Raw genomic sequence first — 25,995 nt, 5'->3', positions numbered from 1 at the left:
CCAGAGGGTGGAGCGGTCTGCACAACGCATCACCGGGGGCAAACTACCTGCCCTCCAAGACACCTACAGCACCCAATGTCACAGGAAGGCCATAAAGATCATCAAGGACAACAACCGCCCGAGCCACTGCCTGTTCACCCCGCTATCATCCAGAAGGCGAGGTCAGTACAGGTGCATCAAAGCTGGGACCGAGAGACTGAAAAACAGCTTCTATCTCAAGGCCATCAGACTGTTAAACAGCCATCACTAGCCGGCCTCCACCCGGTTACTCAACCCTGCACCGTAGAGACTGCACCACCCGGTTACTCAACCCTGCACCTGAGAGGCTGCTGCCCCATATACATAGACATGGAATCACTGGTCACTTTAATAATGTTTACATTCTGCTTTACTCATTTCATATGTATATCCTGTATACTATTCTACTGTATTTTAGTCAATGTCACTCCGACATGGCTCGATCTAATATTTATATATTTCTTAATTCCATTCTTTTATTTTTAGATCTGTGTGTATTGTTTGTAGATACTACTTTACTGTTGGACTTAGGAACACAAGCATTTCGCTACATCTGCTAAATGTATGCATGTGACCAATCAAATTAGATGTTCAGTTTACCACTCACCCCTCGGCAATTCCCAGACAGTCCTGGCAAAATCCTTACATACATTACATGAGAAATACTTTTTTGCTGAAAAAATTAGTATTGTATTAATTAATTTGGAAATCTATTACATACAGTAAGGTACTTAATTGTTACCCAGAAAGGATTTGATATTGATATAAAAACAGCTGCATTGGGCCTTCGAACAGAAACAAACCTGCAAACTGAATGTGCTGTAACAGCTCATTATTTCCCTCTTTGTTTCCCCTGTGTTGCATAGAATCAACTGACCCAGAGCAGCGACGCCTTGGAGAGTGCCGAGGAGCTCCTGGAGTTCGCCAACAATGCTCTGGATATTAAAGACGAGGACGAGTTCACTAAGGTAGAGGCTGCTGGTCTGTGACATCATACAGGATGTGGTGTGAAACGACAGCATCTCATTGGCTGTCTAGGCCTTTAGACAAGAAGATTATTTGAATGTGATCAGCTGACAAGGGAAACCAGGAAGTAGGTAAAGGTCAACGTTGAATGCTGCTGGGGAAAATGAGTCTAGAAAATGTTGGCCTCATCCAGCTAAATTTGGTAAATTTTGTAGTCCTCGTTCTAAAGTGAAAGTTTATTTGATTGTTTTGGATTTGTTTCTAAATACTATAAATGAATGACGTTTTTGTTTTAACAAGCTTAAAATATACTTCTAAAGGTGACCCATGTAGAATGGTTCTCTTAATTAAACTAACAAACATGATTTCCCCCCCCTTCTCAATTTCCTATGTAATATTTTCAGAATCTTAAAGTGGAACTGACAGTGTTTTAACAACATGAAGTCTTATTAAAATCTGTTCATCTGTTCCCCCATGAAGAATATTTAACCTTTATTTAACTAGGCAAGTCAGTTAAGAACAAATTCTTATTTTCAATGACGGCCTAGGAACAGTGGGTTAACTGCCTGTTCAGGGGCAGAACGACAGATTTGTACCTTGTCAGCTCGGTGGTTTGAACTTGCAACCTTCCGGTTACTAGTCCACCACTCTAACCACTAGGCTATCTGCCTCCTCTACACTCTAACCACTAGGCTACCTGCCGCCTCTACACTCTAACCACTAGGCTACCTGCCTCCTCTACACTCTAACCACTAGGCTACCCTGCCGCCTCTACACTCTAACCACTAGGCTACCCTGCCGCCTCTACACTCTAACCACTAGGCTACCCTGCCGCCTCTACACTCTAACCACTAGGCTACCCTGCCGCCTCTACACTCTAACCACTAGGCTACCCTACCTCCTCTACACTCTAACCACTAGGCTACCCTGCCTCCTCTACACTCTAACCACTAGGCTACCTACCTCCTCTACACTCTAACCACTAGGCTACCCTGCCGCCTCTACACTCTAACCACTAGGCTACCCTGCCGCCTCTACACTCTAACCACTAGGCTACCCTGCCGCCTCTACACTCTAACCACTAGGCTACCCTGCCTCCTCTACACTCTAACCACTAGGCTACCCTGCCTCCTCTACACTCTAACCACTAGGCTACCTACCTCCTCTACACTCTAACCACTAGGCTACCTACCTCCTCTACACTCTAACCACTAGGCTACCCTGCCGCCTCTACACTCTAACCACTAGGCTACCCTGCCGCCTCTACACTCTAACCACTAGGCTACCTGCCCCCTCTACACTCTAACCTCTAGGCTACCTACCTCCTCAACACTCTAACCACTAGGCTACCTGCCCCCTCTACACTCTAACCACTAGGCTACCCTGCCGCCTCTACACTCTAACCACTAGGCTACCTGCCCCCTCTACACTCTAACCTCTAGGCTACCTACCTCCTCAACACTCTAACCACTAGGCTACCTGCCTCCTCTACACTCTAACCACTAGGCTACCTGCCCCCTCTACACTCTAACCACTAGGCTACCCTGCCGCCTCTACACTCTAACCACTAGGCTACCTGCCGCCTCTACTTTATTTTTTTTTTATTTCACCTTTATTTAACCAGGTAGGCTAGTTGAGAACAAGTTCTCATTTGCAACTGCGACCTGGCCAAGATAAGGCATAGCAGTGTGAACAGACAACACAGAGTTACACATGGAGTAAACAATTAACAAGTCAATAACACAGTAGAAAAAAAGGGGAGTCTATATATACATTGTGTGCAAAAGGCATGAGAAGGTAGGCAAATAATTACAATTATGCAGATTAACACTGGAGTGATAAATGATCAGATGGTTATGTACAGGTAGAGATTGGTGTGCAAAAGAGCAGAAAAATAAAAATAAATAAATAAAAACAGTATGGGGATGAGGTAGGTGAAAATGGGTGGGCTATTTACCAATAGACTATGTACAGCTGCAGCGATCGGTTAGCTGCTCGGATAGCAGATGTTTGAAGTTGGTGAGGGAGATAAAAGTCTCCAACTTCAGCGATTTTTGCAATTCGTTCCAGTCACAGGCAGCAGAGAACTGGAACGAAAGGCGGCCAAATGAGGTGTTGGCTTTAGGGATGATCAGTGAGATACACCTGCTGGAGCGCGTGCTACGGATGGGTGTTGCCATCGTAACCAGTGAACTGAGATAAGGCGGAGCTTTACCTAGTATGGACTTGTAGATGACCTGGAGCCAGTGGGTCTGGCGACGAATATGTAGCGAGGGCCAGCCGACTAGAGCATACAAGTCGCAGTGGTGGGTGGTATAAGGTGCTTTGGTGACAAAACGGATGGCACTGTGATAAACTGCATCCAGTTTGCTGAGTAGAGTGTTGGAAGCAATTTTGTAGATGACGTCGCCGAAGTCGAGGATCGGTAGGATAGTCAGTTTTACTAGGGTAAGTTTGGCGGCGTGAGTGAAGGAGGCTTTGTTGCGGAATAGAAAGCCGACTCTTGATTTGATTTTCGATTGGAGATGTTTGATATGGGTCTGGAAGGAGAGTTTAGAGTCTAGCCAGACACCTAGGTACTTATAGATGTCCACATATTCAAGGTCGGAACCATCCAGGGTGGTGATGCTGGTCAGGCGTGCGGGTGCAGGCAGCGAACGGTTGAAAAGCATGCATTTGGTTTTACTAGCGTTTAAGAGCAGTTGGAGGCCACGGAAGGAGTGCTGTATGGCATTGAAGCTCGTTTGGAGGTTAGATAGCACAGTGTCCAAGGACGGGCCGGAAGTATATAGAATGGTGTCGTCTGCGTAGAGGTGGATCAGGGAATCGCCCGCAGCATGAGAAACATCATTGATATATACAGAGAAAAGAGTCGGCCCGAGAATTGAACCCTGTGGCACCCCCATAGAGACTGCCAGAGGACCGGACAGCATGCCCTCCGATTTGACACACTGAACTCTGTCTGCAAAGTAATTGGTGAACCAGGCAAGGCAGTCATCCGAAAAACCGAGGCTACTGAGTCTGCCGATAAGAATACGGTGATTGACAGAGTCGAAAGCCTTGGCAAGGTCTATGAAGACGGCTGCACAGTACTGTCTTTTATCGATGGCGGTTATGATATCGTTTAGTACCTTGAGCGTGGCTGAGGTACACCCGTGACCGGCTCGGAAACCAGATTGCACAGCGGAGAAGGTACGGTGGGATTCAAGATGGTCAGTGACCTGTTTGTTGACTTGGCTTTCGAAGACCTTAGATAGGCAGGGCAGGATGGATATAGGTCTGTAACAGTTTGGGTCCAGGGTGTCGCCCCCTTTGAAGAGGGGGATGACTGCGGCAGCTTTCCAATCCTTGGGGATCTCAGACGATATGAAAGAGAGGTTGAACAGGCTGGTAATAGGGGTTGCGACAATGGCGGCGGATAGTTTCAGGAATAGAGGGTCCAGATTGTCCAGCCCAGCTGATTTGTACGGGTCCAGGTTTTGCAGCTCTTTCAGGACATCTGCTATCTGGATTTGGGTAAAGGAGAACCTGGAGAGGCTTGGGCGAGTAGCTGCGGGGGGGGGGGAGCTGTTGTCCGAGGTTGGAGTAGCCAGGCGGAAGGCATGGCCAGCCGTTGAGAAATGCTTGTTGAAGTTTTCGATAATCATGGATTTATCGGTGGTGACCATGTTACCTAGTCTCAGTGCAGTGGGCAGCTGGGAGGAGGTGCTCTTGTTCTCCATGGACTTCACAGTGTCCCAGAACTTTTTGGAGTTGGAGCTACAGGATGCAAACTTCTGCCTGAAGAAGTTGGCTTTAGCTTTCCTGACTGACTGTGTGTATTGGTTCCTGACTTCCCTGAACAGTTGCATATCGCGGGGACTATTCGATGTTAGCGCAGTCCGCCACAGGATGTTTTTGTGCTGGTCGAGGGCAGTCAGGTCTGGAGTGAACCAGGGGCTATATCTGTTCTTAGTTCTGCATTTTTTGAACGGAGCATGCTTATCTAAAATGGTGAGGAAGTTACTTTTAAAGAATGACCAGGCATCCTCAACTGACGGGATGAGGTCAATGTCCTTCCAGGATACCCGGGCCAGGTCGATTAGAAAGGCCTGCTCACAGAAGTGTTTTAGGGAGCGTTTGACAGTGATGAGGGGTGGTCGTTTGACTGCGGCTCCGTAGCGGATACAGGCAATGAGGCAGTGATCGCTGAGATCCTGGTTGTAGACAGCGGAGGTGTATTTGGAGGGCCAGTTGGTCAGGATGACGTCAATGAGGGTGCCCTTGTTTACAGAGTTAGGGTTGTACCTGGTGGGTTCCTTGATGATTTGAGTGAGATTGAGGGCATCTAGCTTAGATTGTAGGACTGCCGGGGTGTTAAGCATATCCCAGTTTAGGTCACCTAACAGAACAAACTCTGAAGCTAGATGGGGGGCGATCAATTCACAAATGGTGTCCAGGGCACAGCTGGGAGCTGAGGGGGGTCGGTAGCAGGCGGCAACAGTGAGAGACTTATTTCTGGAGAGAGTAATTTTCAAAATTAGTAGTTCGAACTGTTTGGGTATGGACCTGGAGAGTATGACATTACTTTGCAGGCTATCTCTGCAGTAGACTGCAACTCCTCCCCCTTTGGCAGTTCTATCTTGACGGAAGATGTTATAGTTGGGTATGGAAATCTCAGAATTTTTGGTGGCCTTCCTGAGCCAGGATTCAGACACGGCAAGGACATCAGGGTTAGCAGAGTGTGCTAGAGCAGTGAGTAAGACACACTTAGGGAGGAGGCTTCTGATGTTGACATGCATGAAACCAAGGCTTTTTCGATCACAGAAGTCAACAAATGAGGGTGCCTGGGGACATGCAGGGCCTGGGTTTACCTCCACATCACCCGCGGAACAGAGAAGGAGTAGTATGAGGGTGCGGCTGAAGGCTATCAAAACTGGTCGCCTAGGGCGTTGGGGACAGAGAATAAGAGGAGCAGGTTTCTGGGCATGGTAGAATATATTCAGGGCATAATGCGCAAACAGGGGTATGGTGGGGTGCGGGTACAGCGGAGGTAAGCCCAGGCACTGGGTGATGATGAGAGAGGTTGTATCTCTGGACATGCTGGTTGTAATGGGTGAGGTCACCGCATGTGTGGGGGGTGGGACAAAGGAGGTATCAGGGGTATAAAGAGTGGAACTAGGGGCTCCATTGTAAACTAAAACAATGATAACTAACCTGCACAACAGTATACAAGGCATATTGACATTTGAGAGAGACATACAGCAAGGCATACAGTAATCACAGGTGTTGAATTGGGAGAGCTAGCTAAAACAGTAGGTGAGACAACAACAGCTAATCAGCTAGCACAACAACAGCAGGTAGAATGGCGATAGATTAGGCAAAGAGGGTCGGATTAACTACACACAGAGCCTAAGTGCGGCTGGGGCCGACAGATAAAACATAAACAAGCAGAATGGATTACCGTGAATTAATGGACAGTCCAGCCTGCATCAGCTATGTAGCCAAGTGATCAGTGTCCAAGGGGCAGCGGTGGATGGGGCAGGGAAGCTGGACTGGCGAGTGTTATCCAGGTTAGAAAACTAACAATGACTAAATAGCTTGTAGCCAGTTAGCTGGTTAGCTTCTGAAGGTTCTTGAGTGTGTTCTAAAAATGTAAAGATAATAGCGGTTCCGTATCACATTGGGTGAGGCAGGTTACCGGAAGGTATAAACAAATTAAAAATCGAAAAGGGATAGAAAGTAAATATGGGTTCAGTGAGTGTTTGGGACGCGGCGATTCAGATGGTTAGCAGGCCTGTGCTAACAAGCTAACAGTTAGTAGACGGTGCTAAACACGGTAGCAGTTAGCGGACCGGGCTAAACAAGCTAGCAGTTAGCAGGCCGAATTTGCAAGCAAGGAGATAGCAAGGGCTAGAGAGTTAGCCTTTGGGGACGTCGCGATGGGGGGAGTCTGTTTATTCCTCTTCATGCGGTGACATCAATGGACCGGTCGTGGGTCTGGATATTGTAGCCCAGGAGCTCAAAATGTTCCGTTTGCGATGGGAATCCGGGGGTGAAAAATAAAATAAAAGATAGGTCCGTTATGCTCTGGTTAGAGTCGCGTTGTTCGAACTGGCGAGAGCTTTCCGAGCTAAAGGTTAGCTGATGACCGGTTAGCTGACCGGTTAGCTGAAGACCGCTAGCAATGTTTTGCTGAAGCTGGTAGTTAGTTGGCTAGTTGGCTAGCTTCAGTTGAGGGGTTCCAGATCCGAAGTAAATATACATACTTTAGGAAAAAAAGCTACGTTGGGTGAGGCGGGTTGCAGGAGAGTATTTAGAAGAAGTTGAGGTTCAGCAAAAAGTTTTAAAGATATGTGAAGAAAAAAACGAAAACGAAACGAAAACAAACGATATATACAAGGAACACGACAACACGTCCTACTGCTACGCCATCTTGGAAGATCCTCTAGGCTACCCTGCCCCCTCTACACTCTAACCACTAGGCTACCTGCCTCCTCTACACTCTAACCACTAGGCTACCTGCCGCCTCTACACTCTAACCACTAGGCTACCTGCCGCCTCTACACTCTAACCACTAGGCTACCTGCCGCCTCTACACTCTAACCACTAGGCTACCTGCCGCCTCTACACTCTAACCACTAGGCTACCTGCCTCCTCTACACTCTAACCACTAGTCTACCTACCTCCTCTACACTCTAACCACTACCCTGCCGCCTCTACACTCTAACCACTAGGCTACCTACCTCCTCTACACTCTAACCACTACCCTGCCACCTCTACACTCTAACCACTAGGCTACCCTGCCGCCTCTACACTCTAACCACTAGGCTACCCTGCCTCCTCTACACTCTAACCACTAGGCTACCCTGCCGCCTCTACACTCTAACCACTAGGCTACCCTGCCTCCTCTACACTCTAACCACTAGGCTACCCTGCCGCCTCTACACTCTAACCACTAGGCTACCTACCTCCTCTACACTCTAACCTCTAGGCTACCCTGCCTCCTCTACACTCTAACCACTAGGCTACCTACCTCCTCTACACTCTAACCACTAGGCTACCTACCTCCTCTACACTCTAACCACTAGGCTACCCTGCCGCCTCTACACTCTAACCACTAGGCTACCCTGCCGCCTCTACACTCTAACCACTAGGCTACCCTGCCTCCTCTACACTCTAACCACTAGGCTACCCTGCCTCCTCTACACTCTAACCACTAGGCTACCTGCCGCCTCTACACTCTAACCACTAGGCTACCTGCCTCCTCTACACTCTAACCACTAGGCCACCCTGCCTCCTCTACACTCTAACCACTAGGCTACCTACCTCCTCTACACTCTAACCACTAGGCTACCTACCTCCTCTACACTCTAACCACTACCCTGCCACCTCTACACTCTAACCACTAGGCTACCTGCCGCCTCTACACTCTAACCACTAGGCTACCTGCCTCCTCTACACTCTAACCACTAGGCCACCCTGCCTCCTCTACACTCTAACCACTAGGCTACCTACCTCCTCTACACTCTAACCACTGGGCTACCTACCTCCTCTACACTCTAACCACTAGGCTACCTACCTCCTCTACACTCTAACCACTAGGCTACCTACCTCCTCTACACTCTAACCACTACCCTGCCACCTCTACACTCTAACCACTACCCTGCCTCCTCTACACTCTAACCACTAGGCTACCTACCTCCTCTACACTCTAACCACTAGGCTACCTGCCACCTCTACACTCTAACCACTACCCTGCCACCTCTACACTCTAACCACTACCCTGCCACCCCATTTGTTTTGGACTAGAAGAAGTGTATTGGTGAATTATATTGATCAAGCGTTGAACTGCATCCATCTATTCTGCCAACAGTATCTCACTGTACGTCTACGTCATGGGATGTAGAGTTAAATAAAACATTTTTTCAAAGAGTCTTTATAAAGTTGGTTTTGTAGCATAAACTAGGTATTATGATTGTCTTGTTTATTTCATTACTGCAAAGTAGTTAAAAATGCGGTCAGTTCCACTTCGACTAATGTTTAAATCCAAAGTCATGCTGCTTTTTCTGTGTGATGTTGATCACCATGCTCTACTCAGCTTCCCATTGGGTATGAGTGTGAGGGCACAGCTTCCCATTGGGTATGAGTGTGAGGGCACAGCTTCCCATTGGGTATGAGTGTGAGGGCACAGCTTCCCATTGGGTATGAGGGTGAGGGCACAGCTTCCCATTGGGTATGAGTGTGAGGGCACAGCTTCCCATTGGGTATGAGTGTGAGGGCACAGCTTCCCATTGGGTATGAGTGTGAGGGCACAGCTTCCCATTGGGTATGAGTGTGAGGGCACAGCTTCCCATTGGGTATGAGTGTGAGGGCACAGCTTCCCATCAGGTATGAGTGTGAGGGCACAGCTTCCCATCGGGTATGAGTGTGAGGGCACAGCTTCCCATCAGGTATGAGTGTGAGGGCACAGCTTCCCATTGGGTATGAGTGTGAGGGCACAGCTTCCCATCAGGTATGAGTGTGAGGGCACAGCTTCCCATTGGGTATGAGTGTGAGGGCACAGCTTCCCATTGGGTATGAGTGTGAGGGCACAGCTTCCCATTGGGTATGAGTGTGAGGGCACAGCTTCCCATTGGGTATGAGTGTGAGGGCACAGCTTCCCATTGGGTATGAGTGTGAGGGCACAGCTTCCCATTGGGTATGAGTGTGAGGGCACAGCTTCCCACTGGGTATGAGTGTCAGGGCACAGCTTCCCATCGGGTATGAGTGTGAGGGCACAGCTTCCCATCGGGTATGAGTGTGAGGGCACAGCTTCCCATCGGGTATGAGGGTGAGGGCACAGCTTCCCACTGGGTATGAGGGTGAGGGCACAGCTTCCCACTGGGTATGAGTGTCAGGGCACAGCTTCCCATCGGGTATGAGTGTGAGGGCACAGCTTCCCATCGGGTATGAGTGTGAGGGCACAGCTTCCCACTGGGTATGAGGGTGAGGGCACAGCTTCCCATTGGGTATGAGTGTGAGGGCACAGCTTCCCATTGGGTATGAGGGTGAGGGCACAGCTTCCCATCGGGTATGAGTGTGAGGGCACAGCTTCCCACTGGGTATGAGGGTGAGGGCACAGCTTCCCATCGGGTATGAGTGTGAGGGCACAGCTTCCCATTGGGTATGAGTGTGAGGGCACAGCTTCCCATTGGGTATGAGTGTGAGGGCACAGCTTCCCATTGGGTATGAGTGTGAGGGCACAGCTTCCCATTGGGTATGAGTGTGAGGGCACAGCTTCCCATTGGGTATGAGTGTGAGGGCACAGCTTCCCATTGGGTATGAGTGTGAGGGCACAGCTTCCCACTGGGTATGAGGGTGAGGGCACAGCTTCCCATTGGGTATGAGTGTGAGGGCACAGCTTCCCATTGGGTATGAGTGTGAGGGCACAGCTTCCCATTGGGTATGAGTGTGAGGGCACAGCTTCCCATTGGGTATGAGAGTGAGGGCACAGCTTCCCATTGGGTATGAGTGTGAGGGCCCTGCCTGCCTGCGTGTCTGCGTCCACTACAGCCACTGTGCAGAACACTGCTGCATGCCCACCAACCTGCATGTCTGTACTAACCAACTCTTCTTCTTTCTCCTATACGCTCCTCTCCTCTTCTTCTTCCAAGGCTGCCAAGCAGATCAAAGATAGGTGGGTATACTCGTCCCTTGTCTAGTCTGTGGACATGTCTGTTATCGGCTGCAGTGAGAAGCCTTGCTTCGTTCATAGTTGAGATAGATAGTTTAGCAGATGTTGTTGTTTTCATCACTAGTCCGACGTCAGTGACATGTACTTGACCTAAACTACCGTTCAGAAGTTTGGGGTCACTGAGAAATGTCCTTGTTTTTATACATTTTTTTAAATAATAGCACATTTTTTGTCCATTTAAATAACATTAAATTGATCAGAAATACAGTGTAGACATTGTATATGTTGTAAATGACTATTGTAGCTGGAAACGGCTGATTAAAAAAAAAGAAAAACATTTAAATGGAATATCTACATTGGTAAACAGAGGCCCGTTATCAGCAACCATCACTCCTGTGTTTCAATGGCACGTTGTGATAGCTCATCCAAGTTTATCACTTTAAAAGAATAATTGATCGTTAGAAAACCCTTTTGCAATTATGTTAGTACAGCTGAAAACTGTTGTTCCGATTAATGAAGAAATAAGACTGGCCTTCTTTAGACTAGTTGAGTATCTGGAGCATCAGCATTTGTGGGTTCGATTACAGGCTCAAAATGGCCAGAAACAAAGACCTTTCTTCTGAAATTCGTCAATCTGTTCTTGTTCTGAGAAATGAAGGCTATTCCATGCGAGATATTGCCAAGAAACTGAAGATCTCGTACAATGCTGTGTACTACTCCCTTCACAGAACAGCGCAAGCTGGCTCTAACTAGAATAGAAAGAGGAGTGGGAGGCCCCGGTGCACAACTGAACAAGAGGACAAGTACATTAGTGTCTAGTTTGAGAAACAGACGCCTCACAAGTCCTCAACTGGCAGCTTCATGAAATAGTATCCGCAGAACACCAGTCTCAAGGTCAACAGTGAAGAGGCGACTGGAACACAGTAGTGATGGTTGCTGATAATGGACCTCTGTACGACTATGTAGATATTCCATAAAAAATCTGTCGTTTCCAGCTACAATAGTCATTTACAACATTAACAATGTCTACACTGTATTTCTAATCAATTTTATGTTATTTTAATGGACAAAAAAAATGTTTTCTTTCAAAAACAAGGACAAAAAAATGTCAGTTTAAAAAATAAAATAAAAAGCATTTCTAGGTGACCCCAAACCTTTGAATGGTAGTGTTGTGTGGTTACATGTTATGTGTGGTTACGTGTTTACATGGTTACATGTCATGTGTGGTTTGGTTACGTGTTTACATGGTTACATGTCATGTGTGGTTTGGTTACGTGTTTACATGGTTACATGTTATGTGTGGTTACGTGTTTACATGGTTACATGTCATGTGTGGTTACGTGTTTACATGGTTACATGTTATGTGTGGTTACGTGTTTACATGGTTACATGTCATGTGTGGTTACGTGTTTACATGTTATGTGTGTTTACATGGTTACATGTTATGTGTGTTTACATGGTTACATGTTATGTGTGGTTACGTGTTATGTGTGGTTACGTGTTTACATGGTTACGTGTTATGTGTGGTTACATGTTTACATGGTTACATGTTATGTGTGGTTACATGTTTACATGGTTACATGTTATGTGTGGTTACGTGTTTACATGGTTACATGTCATGTGTGGTTTGGTTACGTGTTTACATGGTTACATGTCATGTGTGGTTTGGTTACGTGTTTACATGGTTACATGTCATGTGTGGTTTGGTTACGTGTTTACATGGTTACATGTTATGTGTGGTTACGTGTTTACATGGTTACATGTTATGTGTGTTTACATGGTTACATATTATGTGTGGTTACGTGTTATGTGTGGTTACGTGTTTACATGGTTACGTGTTATGTGTGGTTATGTGTTTACATGGTTACATGTCATGTGTGGTTTGGTTACGTGTTTACATGTCATGTGTGGTTTGGTTACGTGTTTACATGGTTACATGTCATGTATCGTTTGGTTACGTGTTTACATGGTTACATGTTATGTGTGGTTACGTGTTTACATGGTTACATGTCATGTGTGGTTACGTGTTTACATGGTTACATGTTATGTGTGGTTACGTGTTTACATGGTTACATGTCATGTGTGGTTACGTGTTTACATGTTATGTGTGTTTACATGGTTACATGTTATGTGTGTTTACATGGTTACATGTTATGTGTGGTTACGTGTTTACATGGTTACATGTCATGTGTGGTTACGTGTTTACATGGTTACATGTTATGTGTGGTTACGTGTTTACATGGTTACATGTCATGTGTGGTTACGTGTTTACATGTTATGTGTGTTTACATGGTTACATGTTATGTGTGTTTACATGGTTACATATTATGTGTCGTTACGTGTTATGTGTGGTTACGTGTTTACATGGTTACGTGTTATGTGTGGTTACATGTTTACATGGTTACATGTTATGTGTGGTTATGTGTTTACATGGTTACGTGTTTACATGGTTACATGTCATGTGTGGTTACGTGTTTACATGGTTACATGTTATGTGTGGTTACGTGTTGACATGTTATGTGTGTTGACATGGTTACATGTTACGTGTGTTTACATGGTTACATATTATGTGTGGTTACGTGTTATGTGTGGTTACGTGTTTACATGGTTACATGTTTACATGGTTACATGTTATGTGTGGTTACATGTTTACATGGTTACATGTTATGTGTGGTTACATGTTTACATGGTTACATGTCATGTGTGGTTACATGTTTACATGGTTACATGTTATGTGTGTTTACATGGTTACATATTATGTGTGGTTACATGTTTACATGGTTACGTGTTATGTGTGGTTATGTGTTTACATGGTTACGTGTTTACATGGTTACATGTCATGTGTGGTTACGTGTTTACATGGTTACATGTCATGTGTGGTTACGTGTTTACATGGTTACATGTTATGTGTGGTTACGTGTTTACATGGTTACATGTTATGTGTGGTTACGTGTTTACATGGTTACATGTCATGTGTGGTTACTTTTTTACATGGTTACATGTCATGTGTGGTTACGTTTTTACATGGTTACATGTCATGTGTGGTTACATGTTTACGTGGTTACATGTTTACATGGTTACATGTCATGTGTGGTTACATGTTTACATGGTTACATGTTATGTGTGTTTACATGGTTACATATTATGTGTGGTTACGTGTTATGTGTGGTTACATGTTTACATGGTTACGTGTTATGTGTGGTTATGTGTTTACATGGTTACGTGTTTACATGGTTACATGTCATGTGTGGTTACGTGTTTACATGGTTACATGTCATGTGTGGTTACGTGTTTACATGGTTACATGTTATGTGTGGTTACGTGTTTACATGGTTACATGTCATGTGTGGTTACTTTTTTACATGGTTACATGTCATGTGTGGTTACGTTTTTACATGGTTACATGTCATGTGTGGTTACATGTTTACATGGTTACATGTCATGTGTGGTTACGTGTTGACATGTTATGTGTGTTGACATGGTTACATGTTACGTGTGTTTACATGGTTACATATTATGTGTGGTTATGTGTTGTGTGGTTACGTGTTTACATGGTTACATGTCATGTGTGGTTACGTGTTTACATGGTTACGTGTTTACATGGTTACATGTCATGTGTGGTTACGTGTTTACATGGTTACGTGTTATGTGTGGTTACGTGTTTACATGGTTACATGTCATGTGTGGTTACGTGTTTACATGTTATGTGTGTTTACATGGTTACGTGTTTACATGGTTACATGTCATGTGTGGTTACGTGTTGACATGTTATGTGTGTTGACATGGTTACATGTTACGTGTGTTTACATGGTTACATATTATGTGTGGTTACGTTTTTACATGGTTACATGTCATGTGTGGTTACATGTTTACATGGTTACATGTCATGTGTGGTTACGTGTTGACATGTTATGTGTGTTGACATGGTTACATGTTACGTGTGTTTACATGGTTACATATTATGTGTGGTTATGATTTGTGTGGTTACGTGTTTACATGGTTACATGTCATGTGTGGTTACGTGTTTACATGGTTACGTGTTTACATGGTTACATGTCATGTGTGGTTACGTGTTTACATGGTTACGTGTTATGTGTGGTTACGTGTTTACATGGTTACATGTCATGTGTGGTTACGTGTTTACATGTTATGTGTGTTTACATGGTTACGTGTTTACATGGTTACATGTCATGTGTGGTTACGTGTTGACATGTTATGTGTGATGACATGGTTACATGTTACGTGTGTTTACATGGTTACATATTATGTGTAATTATGTGTTATGTGTGGTTACGTGTTTACATGGTTACATGTCATGTGTGGTTACGTGTTTACATGGTTACATGTCATGTGTGGTTACGTGTTTACATGGTTACGTGTTTACATGGTTACGTGTTATGTGTGGTTACGTGTTTACATGGTTACGTGTTATGTGTGGTTACGTGTTTACATGGTTACGTGTTATGTGTGGTTACGTGTTTACATGGTTACATGTCATGTGTGGTTACGTGTTTACATGGTTACGTGTTTACATGGTTACGTGTTTACATGGTTACGTGTTATGTGTGGTTACGTGTTTACATGGTTACATGTCATGTGTGGTTACGTGTTTACATGGTTACGTGTTATGTGTGGTTACGTGTTTACATGGTTACGTGTTTACATGGTTACGTGTTATGTGTGGTTACGTGTTTACATGGTTACGTGTTATGTGTGGTTACGTGTTTACATGGTTACATGTCATGTGTGGTTACGTGTTTACATGGTTACATGTTATGTGTGGTTACGTGTTTACATGGTTACATGTCATGTGTGGTTACGTGTTTACATGTTATGTGTGTTTACATGGTTACATGTTATGTGTGTTTACATGGTTACATGTTATGTGTGGTTACGTGTTTACATGGTTACATGTCATGTGTGGTTACGTGTTTACATGGTTACATGTTATGTGTGGTTACGTGTTTACATGGTTACATGTCATGTGTGGTTACGTGTTTACATGTTATGTGTGTTTACATGGTTACATGTTATGTGTGTTTACATGGTTACATATTATGTGTCGTTACGTGTTATGTGTGGTTACGTGTTTACATGGTTACGTGTTATGTGTGGTTACATGTTTACATGGTTACATGTTATGTGTGGTTATGTGTTTACATGGTTACGTGTTTACATGGTTACATGTCATGTGTGGTTACGTGTTTACATGGTTACATGTTATGTGTGGTTACGTGTTGACATGTTATGTGTGTTGACATGGTTACATGTTACGTGTGTTTACATGGTTACATATTATGTGTGGTTACGTGTTATGTGTGGTTACGTGTTTACATGGTTACATGTTTACATGGTTACATGTTATGTGTGGTTACATGTTTACATGGTTACATGTTATGTGTGGTTACATGTTTACATGGTTACATGTCATGTGTGGTTACATGTTTACATGGTTACATGTTATGTGTGTTTACATGGTTACATATTATGTGTGGTTACATGTTTACATGGTTACGTGTTATGTGTGGTTATGTGTTTACATGGTTACGTGTTTACATGGTTACATGTCATGTGTGGTTACGTGTTTACATGGTTACATGTCATGTGTGGTTACGTGTTTACATGGTTACATGTTATGTGTGGTTACGTGTTTACATGGTTACATGTCATGTGTGGTTACTTTTTTACATGGTTACATGTCATGTGTGGTTACGTTTTTACATGGTTACATGTCATGTGTGGTTACATGTTTACGTGGTTACATGTTTACATGGTTACATGTCATGTGTGGTTACATGTTTACATGGTTACATGTTATGTGTGTTTACATGGTTACATATTATGTGTGGTTACGTGTTATGTGTGGTTACATGTTTACATGGTTACGTGTTATGTGTGGTTATGTGTTTACATGGTTACGTGTTTACATGGTTACATGTCATGTGTGGTTACGTGTTTACATGGTTACATGTCATGTGTGGTTACGTGTTTACATGGTTACATGTTATGTGTGGTTACGTGTTTACATGGTTACATGTCATGTGTGGTTACTTTTTTACATGGTTACATGTCATGTGTGGTTACGTTTTTACATGGTTACATGTCATGTGTGGTTACATGTTTACATGGTTACATGTCATGTGTGGTTACGTGTTGACATGTTATGTGTGTTGACATGGTTACATGTTACGTGTGTTTACATGGTTACATATTATGTGTGGTTATGTGTTGTGTGGTTACGTGTTTACATGGTTACATGTCATGTGTGGTTACGTGTTTACATGGTTACGTGTTTACATGGTTACATGTCATGTGTGGTTACGTGTTTACATGGTTACGTGTTATGTGTGGTTACGTGTTTACATGGTTACATGTCATGTGTGGTTACGTGTTTACATGTTATGTGTGTTTACATGGTTACGTGTTTACATGGTTACATGTCATGTGTGGTTACGTGTTGACATGTTATGTGTGTTGACATGGTTACATGTTACGTGTGTTTACATGGTTACATATTATGTGTGGTTACGTTTTTACATGGTTACATGTCATGTGTGGTTACATGTTTACATGGTTACATGTCATGTGTGGTTACGTGTTGACATGTTATGTGTGTTGACATGGTTACATGTTACGTGTGTTTACATGGTTACATATTATGTGTGGTTATGTGTTGTGTGGTTACGTGTTTACATGGTTACATGTCATGTGTGGTTACGTGTTTACATGGTTACATGTTTACATGGTTACATGTCATGTGTGGTTACATGTTTACATGGTTACATGTTATGTGTGTTTACATGGTTACATATTATGTGTGGTTACGTGTTATGTGTGGTTACATGTTTACATGGTTACGTGTTATGTGTGGTTATGTGTTTACATGGTTACGTGTTTACATGGTTACATGTCATGTGTGGTTACGTGTTTACATGGTTACATGTCATGTGTGGTTACGTGTTTACATGGTTACATGTTATGTGTGGTTACGTGTTTACATGGTTACATGTCATGTGTGGTTACTTTTTTACATGGTTACATGTCATGTGTGGTTACGTTTTTACATGGTTACATGTCATGTGTGGTTACATGTTTACATGGTTACATGTCATGTGTGGTTACGTGTTGACATGTTATGTGTGTTTACATGGTTACATATTATGTGTGGTTATGTGTTGTGTGGTTACGTGTTTACATGGTTACATGTCATGTGTGGTTACGTGTTTACATGGTTACGTGTTTACATGGTTACATGTCATGTGTGGTTACGTGTTTACATGGTTACGTGTTATGTGTGGTTACGTGTTTACATGGTTACATGTCATGTGTGGTTACGTGTTTACATGTTATGTGTGTTTACATGGTTACGTGTTTACATGGTTACATGTCATGTGTGGTTACGTGTTGACATGTTATGTGTGTTGACATGGTTACATGTTACGTGTGTTTACATGGTTACATATTATGTGTGGTTACGTTTTTACATGGTTACATGTCATGTGTGGTTACATGTTTACATGGTTACATGTCATGTGTGGTTACGTGTTGACATGTTATGTGTGTTGACATGGTTACATGTTACGTGTGTTTACATGGTTACATATTATGTGTGGTTATGTGTTGTGTGGTTACGTGTTTACATGGTTACATGTCATGTGTGGTTACGTGTTTACATGGTTACGTGTTTACATGGTTACATGTCATGTGTGGTTACGTGTTTACATGGTTACGTGTTATGTGTGGTTACGTGTTTACATGGTTACATGTCATGTGTGGTTACGTGTTTACATGTTATGTGTGTTTACATGGTTACGTGTTTACATGGTTACATGTCATGTGTGGTTACGTGTTGACATGTTATGTGTGATGACATGGTTACATGTTACGTGTGTTTACATGGTTACATATTATGTGTAATTATGTGTTATGTGTGGTTACGTGTTTACATGGTTACATGTCATGTGTGGTTACGTGTTTACATGGTTACATGTCATGTGTGGTTACGTGTTTACATGGTTACGTGTTTACATGGTTACGTGTTATGTGTGGTTACGTGTTTACATGGTTACGTGTTATGTGTGGTTACGTGTTTACATGGTTACGTGTTATGTGTGGTTACGTGTTTACATGGTTACATGTCATGTGTGGTTACGTGTTTACATGGTTACGTGTTTACATGGTTACGTGTTTACATGGTTACGTGTTATGTATGGTTACGTGTTTACATGGTTACATGTCATGTGTGGTTACGTGTTTACATGGTTACGTGTTATGTGTGGTTACGTGTTTACATGGTTACGTGTTATGTGTGGTTACGTGTTTACATGGTTACGTGTTATGTGTGGTTACGTGTTTACATGGTTACATGTCATGTGTGGTTACGTGTTTACATGGTTACATGTTATGTGTGGTTACGTGTTTACATGGTTACATGTCATGTGTGGTTACGTGTTTACATGTTATGTGTGTTTACATGGTTACATGTTATGTGTGTTTACATGGTTACATGTTATGTGTGGTTACGTGTTTACATGGTTACATGTCATGTGTGGTTACGTGTTTACATGGTTACATGTTATGTGTGGTTACGTGTTTACATGGTTACATGTCATGTGTGGTTACGTGTTTACATGTTATGTGTGTTTACATGGTTACATGTTATGTGTGTTTACATGGTTACATATTATGTGTCGTTACGTGTTATGTGTGGTTACGTGTTTACATGGTTACGTGTTATGTGTGGTTACATGTTTACATGGTTACATGTTATGTGTGGTTATGTGTTTACATGGTTACGTGTTTACATGGTTACATGTCATGTGTGGTTACGTGTTTACATGGTTACATGTTATGTGTGGTTACGTGTTGACATGTTATGTGTGTTGACATGGTTACATGTTACGTGTGTTTACATGGTTACATATTATGTGTGGTTACGTGTTATGTGTGGTTACGTGTTTACATGGTTACATGTTTACATGGTTACATGTTATGTGTGGTTACATGTTTACATGGTTACATGTTATGTGTGGTTACATGTTTACATGGTTACATGTCATGTGTGGTTACATGTTTACATGGTTACATGTTATGTGTGTTTACATGGTTACATATTATGTGTGGTTACATGTTTACATGGTTACGTGTTATGTGTGGTTATGTGTTTACATGGTTACGTGTTTACATGGTTACATGTCATGTGTGGTTACGTGTTTACATGGTTACATGTCATGTGTGGTTACGTGTTTACATGGTTACATGTTATGTGTGGTTACGTGTTTACATGGTTACATGTCATGTGTGGTTACTTTTTTACATGGTTACATGTCATGTGTGGTTACGTTTTTACATGGTTACATGTCATGTGTGGTTACATGTTTACGTGGTTACATGTTTACATGGTTACATGTCATGTGTGGTTACATGTTTACATGGTTACATGTTATGTGTGTTTACATGGTTACATATTATGTGTGGTTACGTGTTATGTGTGGTTACATGTTTACATGGTTACGTGTTATGTGTGGTTATGTGTTTACATGGTTACGTGTTTACATGGTTACATGTCATGTGTGGTTACGTGTTTACATGGTTACATGTCATGTGTGGTTACGTGTTTACATGGTTACATGTTATGTGTGGTTACGTGTTTACATGGTTACATGTCATGTGTGGTTACTTTTTTACATGGTTACATGTCATGTGTGGTTACGTTTTTACATGGTTACATGTCATGTGTGGTTACATGTTTACATGGTTACATGTCATGTGTGGTTACGTGTTGACATGTTATGTGTGTTGACATGGTTACATGTTACGTGTGTTTACATGGTTACATATTATGTGTGGTTATGTGTTGTGTGGTTACGTGTTTACATGGTTACATGTCATGTGTGGTTACGTGTTTACATGGTTACGTGTTTACATGGTTACATGTCATGTGTGGTTACGTGTTTACATGGTTACGTGTTATGTGTGGTTACGTGTTTACATGGTTACATGTCATGTGTGGTTACGTGTTTACATGTTATGTGTGTTTACATGGTTACGTGTTTACATGGTTACATGTCATGTGTGGTTACGTGTTGACATGTTATGTGTGTTGACATGGTTACATGTTACGTGTGTTTACATGGTTACATGTCATGTGTGGTTACATGTTTACATGGTTACATGTCATGTGTGGTTACGTGTTGACATGTTATGTGTGTTGACATGGTTACATGTTACGTGTGTTTACATGGTTACATATTATGTGTGGTTATGTGTTGTGTGGTTACGTGTTTACATGGTTACATGTCATGTGTGGTTACGTGTTTACATGGTTACGTGTTTACATGGTTACATGTCATGTGTGGTTACGTGTTTACATGGTTACGTGTTATGTGTGGTTACGTGTTTACATGGTTACATGTAATGTGTGGTTACGTGTTTACATGTTATGTGTGTTTACATGGTTACGTGTTTACATGGTTACATGTCATGTGTGGTTACGTGTTGACATGTTATGTGTGATGACATGGTTACATGTTACGTGTGTTTACATGGTTACATATTATGTGTAATTATGTGTTATGTGTGGTTACGTGTTTACATGGTTACATGTCATGTGTGGTTACGTGTTTACATGGTTACATGTCATGTGTGGTTACGTGTTTACATGGTTACGTGTTTACATGGTTACGTGTTATGTGTGGTTACGTGTTTACATGGTTACGTGTTATGTGTGGTTACGTGTTTACATGGTTACGTGTTATGTGTGGTTACGTGTTTACATGGTTACATGTCATGTGTGGTTACGTGTTTACATGGTTACGTGTTTACATGGTTACGTGTTTACATGGTTACGTGTTATGTGTGGTTACGTGTTTACATGGTTACATGTCATGTGTGGTTACGTGTTTACATGGTTACGTGTTATGTGTGGTTACGTGTTTACATGGTTACGTGTTTACATGGTTACGTGTTATGTGTGGTTACGTGTTTACATGGTTACGTGTTATGTGTGGTTACGTGTTTACATGGTTACATGTCATGTGTGGTTACGTGTTTACATGGTTACGTGTCATGTGTGGTTACGTGTTTACATGGTTACATGTCATGTGTGGTTACGTGTTTACATGGTTACGTGTTATGTGTGGTTACGTGTTTACATGGTTACATGTCATGTGTGGTTACGTGTTTACATGGTTACGTGTCATGTGTGGTTACGTGTTTACATGGTTACATGTTATGTGTGGTTACGTGTTTACATGGTTACGTGTTATGTGTTGTTACATACTTATGTGTGTTTGCTGTGACTGATCCCAGGTAAGTGATGTGGTGTGTGTGTCTATGTTAGCTGGAGGGTGGTCTGAAAGACCCCACACACCACAACGATGAATAGATAGTACCCGTGCCGCTGACCAGAATATATTTTGTAGAATATATTTTGTAGAATCATCAAAAACAGCCATTGCTCATCGGCAGCCAGAAGGTGTTGCCAATAACACACTGTAGTCACAGCAATGGCTTCCTTCTGTCCTCTGTGGTGGTGTTAGTCTCACTGTGCCTTGTTCCTCCCCACAGGGTAACCATGGCCTCAGCCTTCAGACTGACCATGAAGCCCAAGGTCACAGACAACATGAACCATCTGATGGTGGACTTTACCCAGGAGAGACAACTTCTCCAGAACCTCAAGTTCCTGCCTGGTACGTGATGGGACTATCCCAAATGACTCCCTGTTCCCTATACGGTGCACTACGTTTGATCCCTTGTCAATAGGGCCCTTGGTCATACCCGAAACACTCACTTTTTCTTCCTCCCTATGTAGTGCACTACTACATATATAGGGCTCTGGTCTAAAGTAGTGTACTATATAGGGAATAGGCCTCTGGTCTAAAGTAGTGCACTACATAGGGAATAGGGCTCTGGTCTAAAGTAGTGCACTATATAGGGAGTAGGGCTCTGGTCTAAAGTAGTGCACTATATAGGGAATAGGGCTCTGGTCTAAAGTAGTGCACTATATAGGGAATAGGGCTCTGGTCTAAAGTAGTGCACTATATAGGGAATAGGGCTCTGGTCTAAAGTAGTGCACTATATAGGGAATAGGGCTCTGGTCTAAAGTAGTGCACTATATAGGGACTAGGGCTCTGGTCTAAAGTAGTGCACTATATAGGGAATAGGGCTCTGGTCTAAAGTAGTGCACTATATAGGGAATAGGGCTCTGGTCTATAGTAGTGTACTATATAGAGGGAATAGGGACCTGGTCTAAAGTAGTGCACTATATAGGGAATAGGGCTCTGGTCTAAAGTAGTGCACTATATAGGGAATAGGGCTCTTGTCACGGTTTTCTGTATGGGAAAGAGAGTCGGACCAAAATGTGGCGTGTAGATTGCGATCCATGTTTAATGAAACTGAAGCAACACGAATCTAAATACAAACACTACAAGACAATAAACGTAACGAAAACCCAAACAGCCTCATACTGGTGCACCTACACACAGACCAAGGACATCAAGACACTAAGGACCCACATAACCCAACACCAAACAGCCTAATACTGGTGCACCTACACACAGAACAAGGACATCAAGACACTAAGGACCCACATAACCCAACACCAAACAGCCTAATACTGGTGCACCTACACACAGACCAAGGACATCAAGACACTAAGGACCCACATAACCCAACACCAAACAGCCTCATACTGGTGCACATACACACAGAACAAGGACATCAAGACACTAAGGACCCACATAACCCAACACCAAACAGCCTAATACTGGTGCACATACACACAGAACAAGGACATCAAGACACTAAGGACCCACATAACCCAACAGCCTCATACTGTTGCACATACACACAGAACAAGGACATCAAGACACTAAGGACCCACATAACCAAACAGCCTCATACTGGTGCACATACACACAGAACAAGGACATCAAGACACTAAGGACCCACATAACCCAACACCAAACAGCCTAATACTGGTGCACATACACACAGCCCAAGGACATCAAGACACTAAGGACCCACATAACCCAACACCAAACAGCCTCATACTGGTGCACATACACACAGAACAAGGACATCAAGACACTAAGGACCCACATAACCCAACACCAAACAGCCTAATACTGGTGCACATACACACAGAACAAGGACATCAAGACACTAAGGACCCACATAACCCAACACCAAACAGCCTAATACTGGTGCACATACACACAGACCAAGGACATCAAGACACTAAGGACCCACATAACCCAACACCAAACAGCCTAATACTGGTGCACCTACACACAGAACAAGGACATCAAGACACTAAGGACCCACATAACCCAACACCAAACAGCCTAATACTGGTGCACATACACACAGCCCAAGGACATCAAGACACTAAGGACCCACATAACCCAACACCAAACAGCCTCATACTGGTGCACCTACACACAGAACAAGGACATCAAGACACTAAGGACCCACATAACCCAACACCAAACAGCCTAATACTGGTGCACATACACACAGAACAAGGACATCAAGACACTAAGGACCCACATAACCCAACACCAAACAGCCTCATACTGGTGCACATACACACAGAACAAGGACATCAAGACACTAAGGACCCACATAACCCAACACCAAACAGCCTAATACTGGTGCACATACACACAGAACAAGGACATCAAGACACTAAGGACAATCACCCACATAACCCAACACCAAACAGCCTCATACTGGTGCACATACACACAGAACAAGGACATCAAGACACTAAGGACCCACATAACCAAACAGCCTCATACTGGTGCACATACACACAGAACAAGGACATCAAGACACTAAGGACCCACATAACCCAACACCAAACAGGCTACCTAAATATGCTTCCCAATCAGAGACAATGACGAACACCTGCCTCTGATTGAGAACCATATCAGGCCGAACATAGACCTGGACAAACTAGACATGTAACATAGAATGCCCACCCAGCTCACACCCTGACCAACCAAAACATAGAAACATACAAAGCAAACTATGGTCAGGGTGTGACAGCTCTGGTGTAAAGTAGTGTACTATATATAGTGTACTACTTTAGACCAGAGCCCTATTTCCTATATAGTGCACTACTTTAGACCAGAGCCCTATTCCCTATATAGTGTACTACTTTAGACCAGAGCCCTATTCCCTATATAGTGTACTACTTTAGACCAGAGCCCTATTCCCTATTTTTTTATTTTATTTGTACCTTTATCTAACTAGGCAAGTCAGTTAAGAACAATTTCTTATTTTCAATGACGGCCTAGGAACAGTGGGTTAACTGGTCTAGGAACAGTGGGTTAACTGCCTGTTCAGGGGCAGAACGACAGATTTGTACCTTGTCAGCTCGGGGGTTTGAACTTGCAACCTTTCGGTCTCTGGTCTAAAGTAGTGCACTGTCTTTGGGGTTGTCCTCAGGTGCCTGAGACATAGTGGACCAGGTTGTCCTCGGGTGCCTGAGACATAGTGGACCAGGTTGTCCTCGGGTGCCTGAGACATAGTGGACCAGGTTGTCCTCGGGTGCCTGAGACATAGTGGACCAGGTTGTCCTCGGGTGCCTGAGACATAGTGGACCAGGTTGTCCTCAGGTGCCTGAGACATAGTGGACCAGGTTGTCCTCGGGTGCCTGAGACATAGTGGACCAGGTTGTCCTCGGGTGCCTGAGACATAGTGGACCAGGTTGTCCTCGGGTGCCTGAGACATAGTGGACCAGGTTGTCCTCGGGTGCCTGAGACATAGTGGACCAGGTTGTCCTCGGGTGCCTGAGACATAGTGGACCAGGTTGTCCTCGGGTGCCTGAGACATAGTGGACCAGGTTGTCCTCAGGTGCCTGAGACATAGTGGACCAGGTTGTCCTCGGGTGCCTGAGACATAGTGGACCAGGTTGTCCTCGGGTGCCTGAGACATAGTGGACCAGGTTGTCCTCGGGTGCCTGAGACATAGTGGACCAGGTTGTCCTCGGGTGCCTGAGACATAGTGGACCAGGTTGTCCTCGGGTGCCTGAGACATAGTGGACCAGGTTGTCCTCGGGTGCCTGAGACATAGTGGACCAGGTTGTCCTCGGGTGCCTGAGACATAGTGGACCAGGTTGTCCTCAGGTGCCTGAGACATAGTGGACCAGGTTGTCCTCGGGTGCCTGAGACATAGTGGACCAGGTTGTCCTAGCATTTTTATAATTCTGTATTTTAACTGTTTTGGTGTCATAAATTATATGGCCTGTTGTTAATTTGAGTTTCTACCTTTGGTTGATGTTGTTTTGTTTACTTGGTATTTATTAGGATCGCCATTAGCCACTGCAAAAGCATCAGCTATAGAGGGCA

The 25,995-nt window shown here is 43.6% G+C and overlaps 1 protein-coding gene across 3 annotated transcripts in view; it reads left to right on the top strand.

Moving 5' to 3' along the window:
• Positions 1 to 25,995, top strand: part of LOC110523091 (FSD1-like protein) — an 89,092-nt gene that overhangs the window by 21,951 nt on the left and 41,146 nt on the right. For all 3 annotated transcript variants that reach the window (XM_036976578.1, XM_036976577.1, XM_036976576.1), the window contains exons 4-6: positions 885 to 986; positions 10,620 to 10,642; positions 22,208 to 22,329. In XM_036976578.1, the coding sequence (XP_036832473.1) occupies positions 885 to 986; positions 10,620 to 10,642; positions 22,208 to 22,329 (247 nt within the window). The remainder of the gene's footprint in view (positions 1 to 884; positions 987 to 10,619; positions 10,643 to 22,207; positions 22,330 to 25,995) is intronic.

This window comes from Oncorhynchus mykiss, chromosome 5, assembly GCF_013265735.2.
Source record: "Oncorhynchus mykiss isolate Arlee chromosome 5, USDA_OmykA_1.1, whole genome shotgun sequence".
Classification (NCBI taxonomy): domain Eukaryota; kingdom Metazoa; phylum Chordata; class Actinopteri; order Salmoniformes; family Salmonidae; genus Oncorhynchus; species Oncorhynchus mykiss.
Note: the sequence above shows the minus strand (reverse complement) of the source record. Positions and strands in the feature narration are given on the sequence as shown.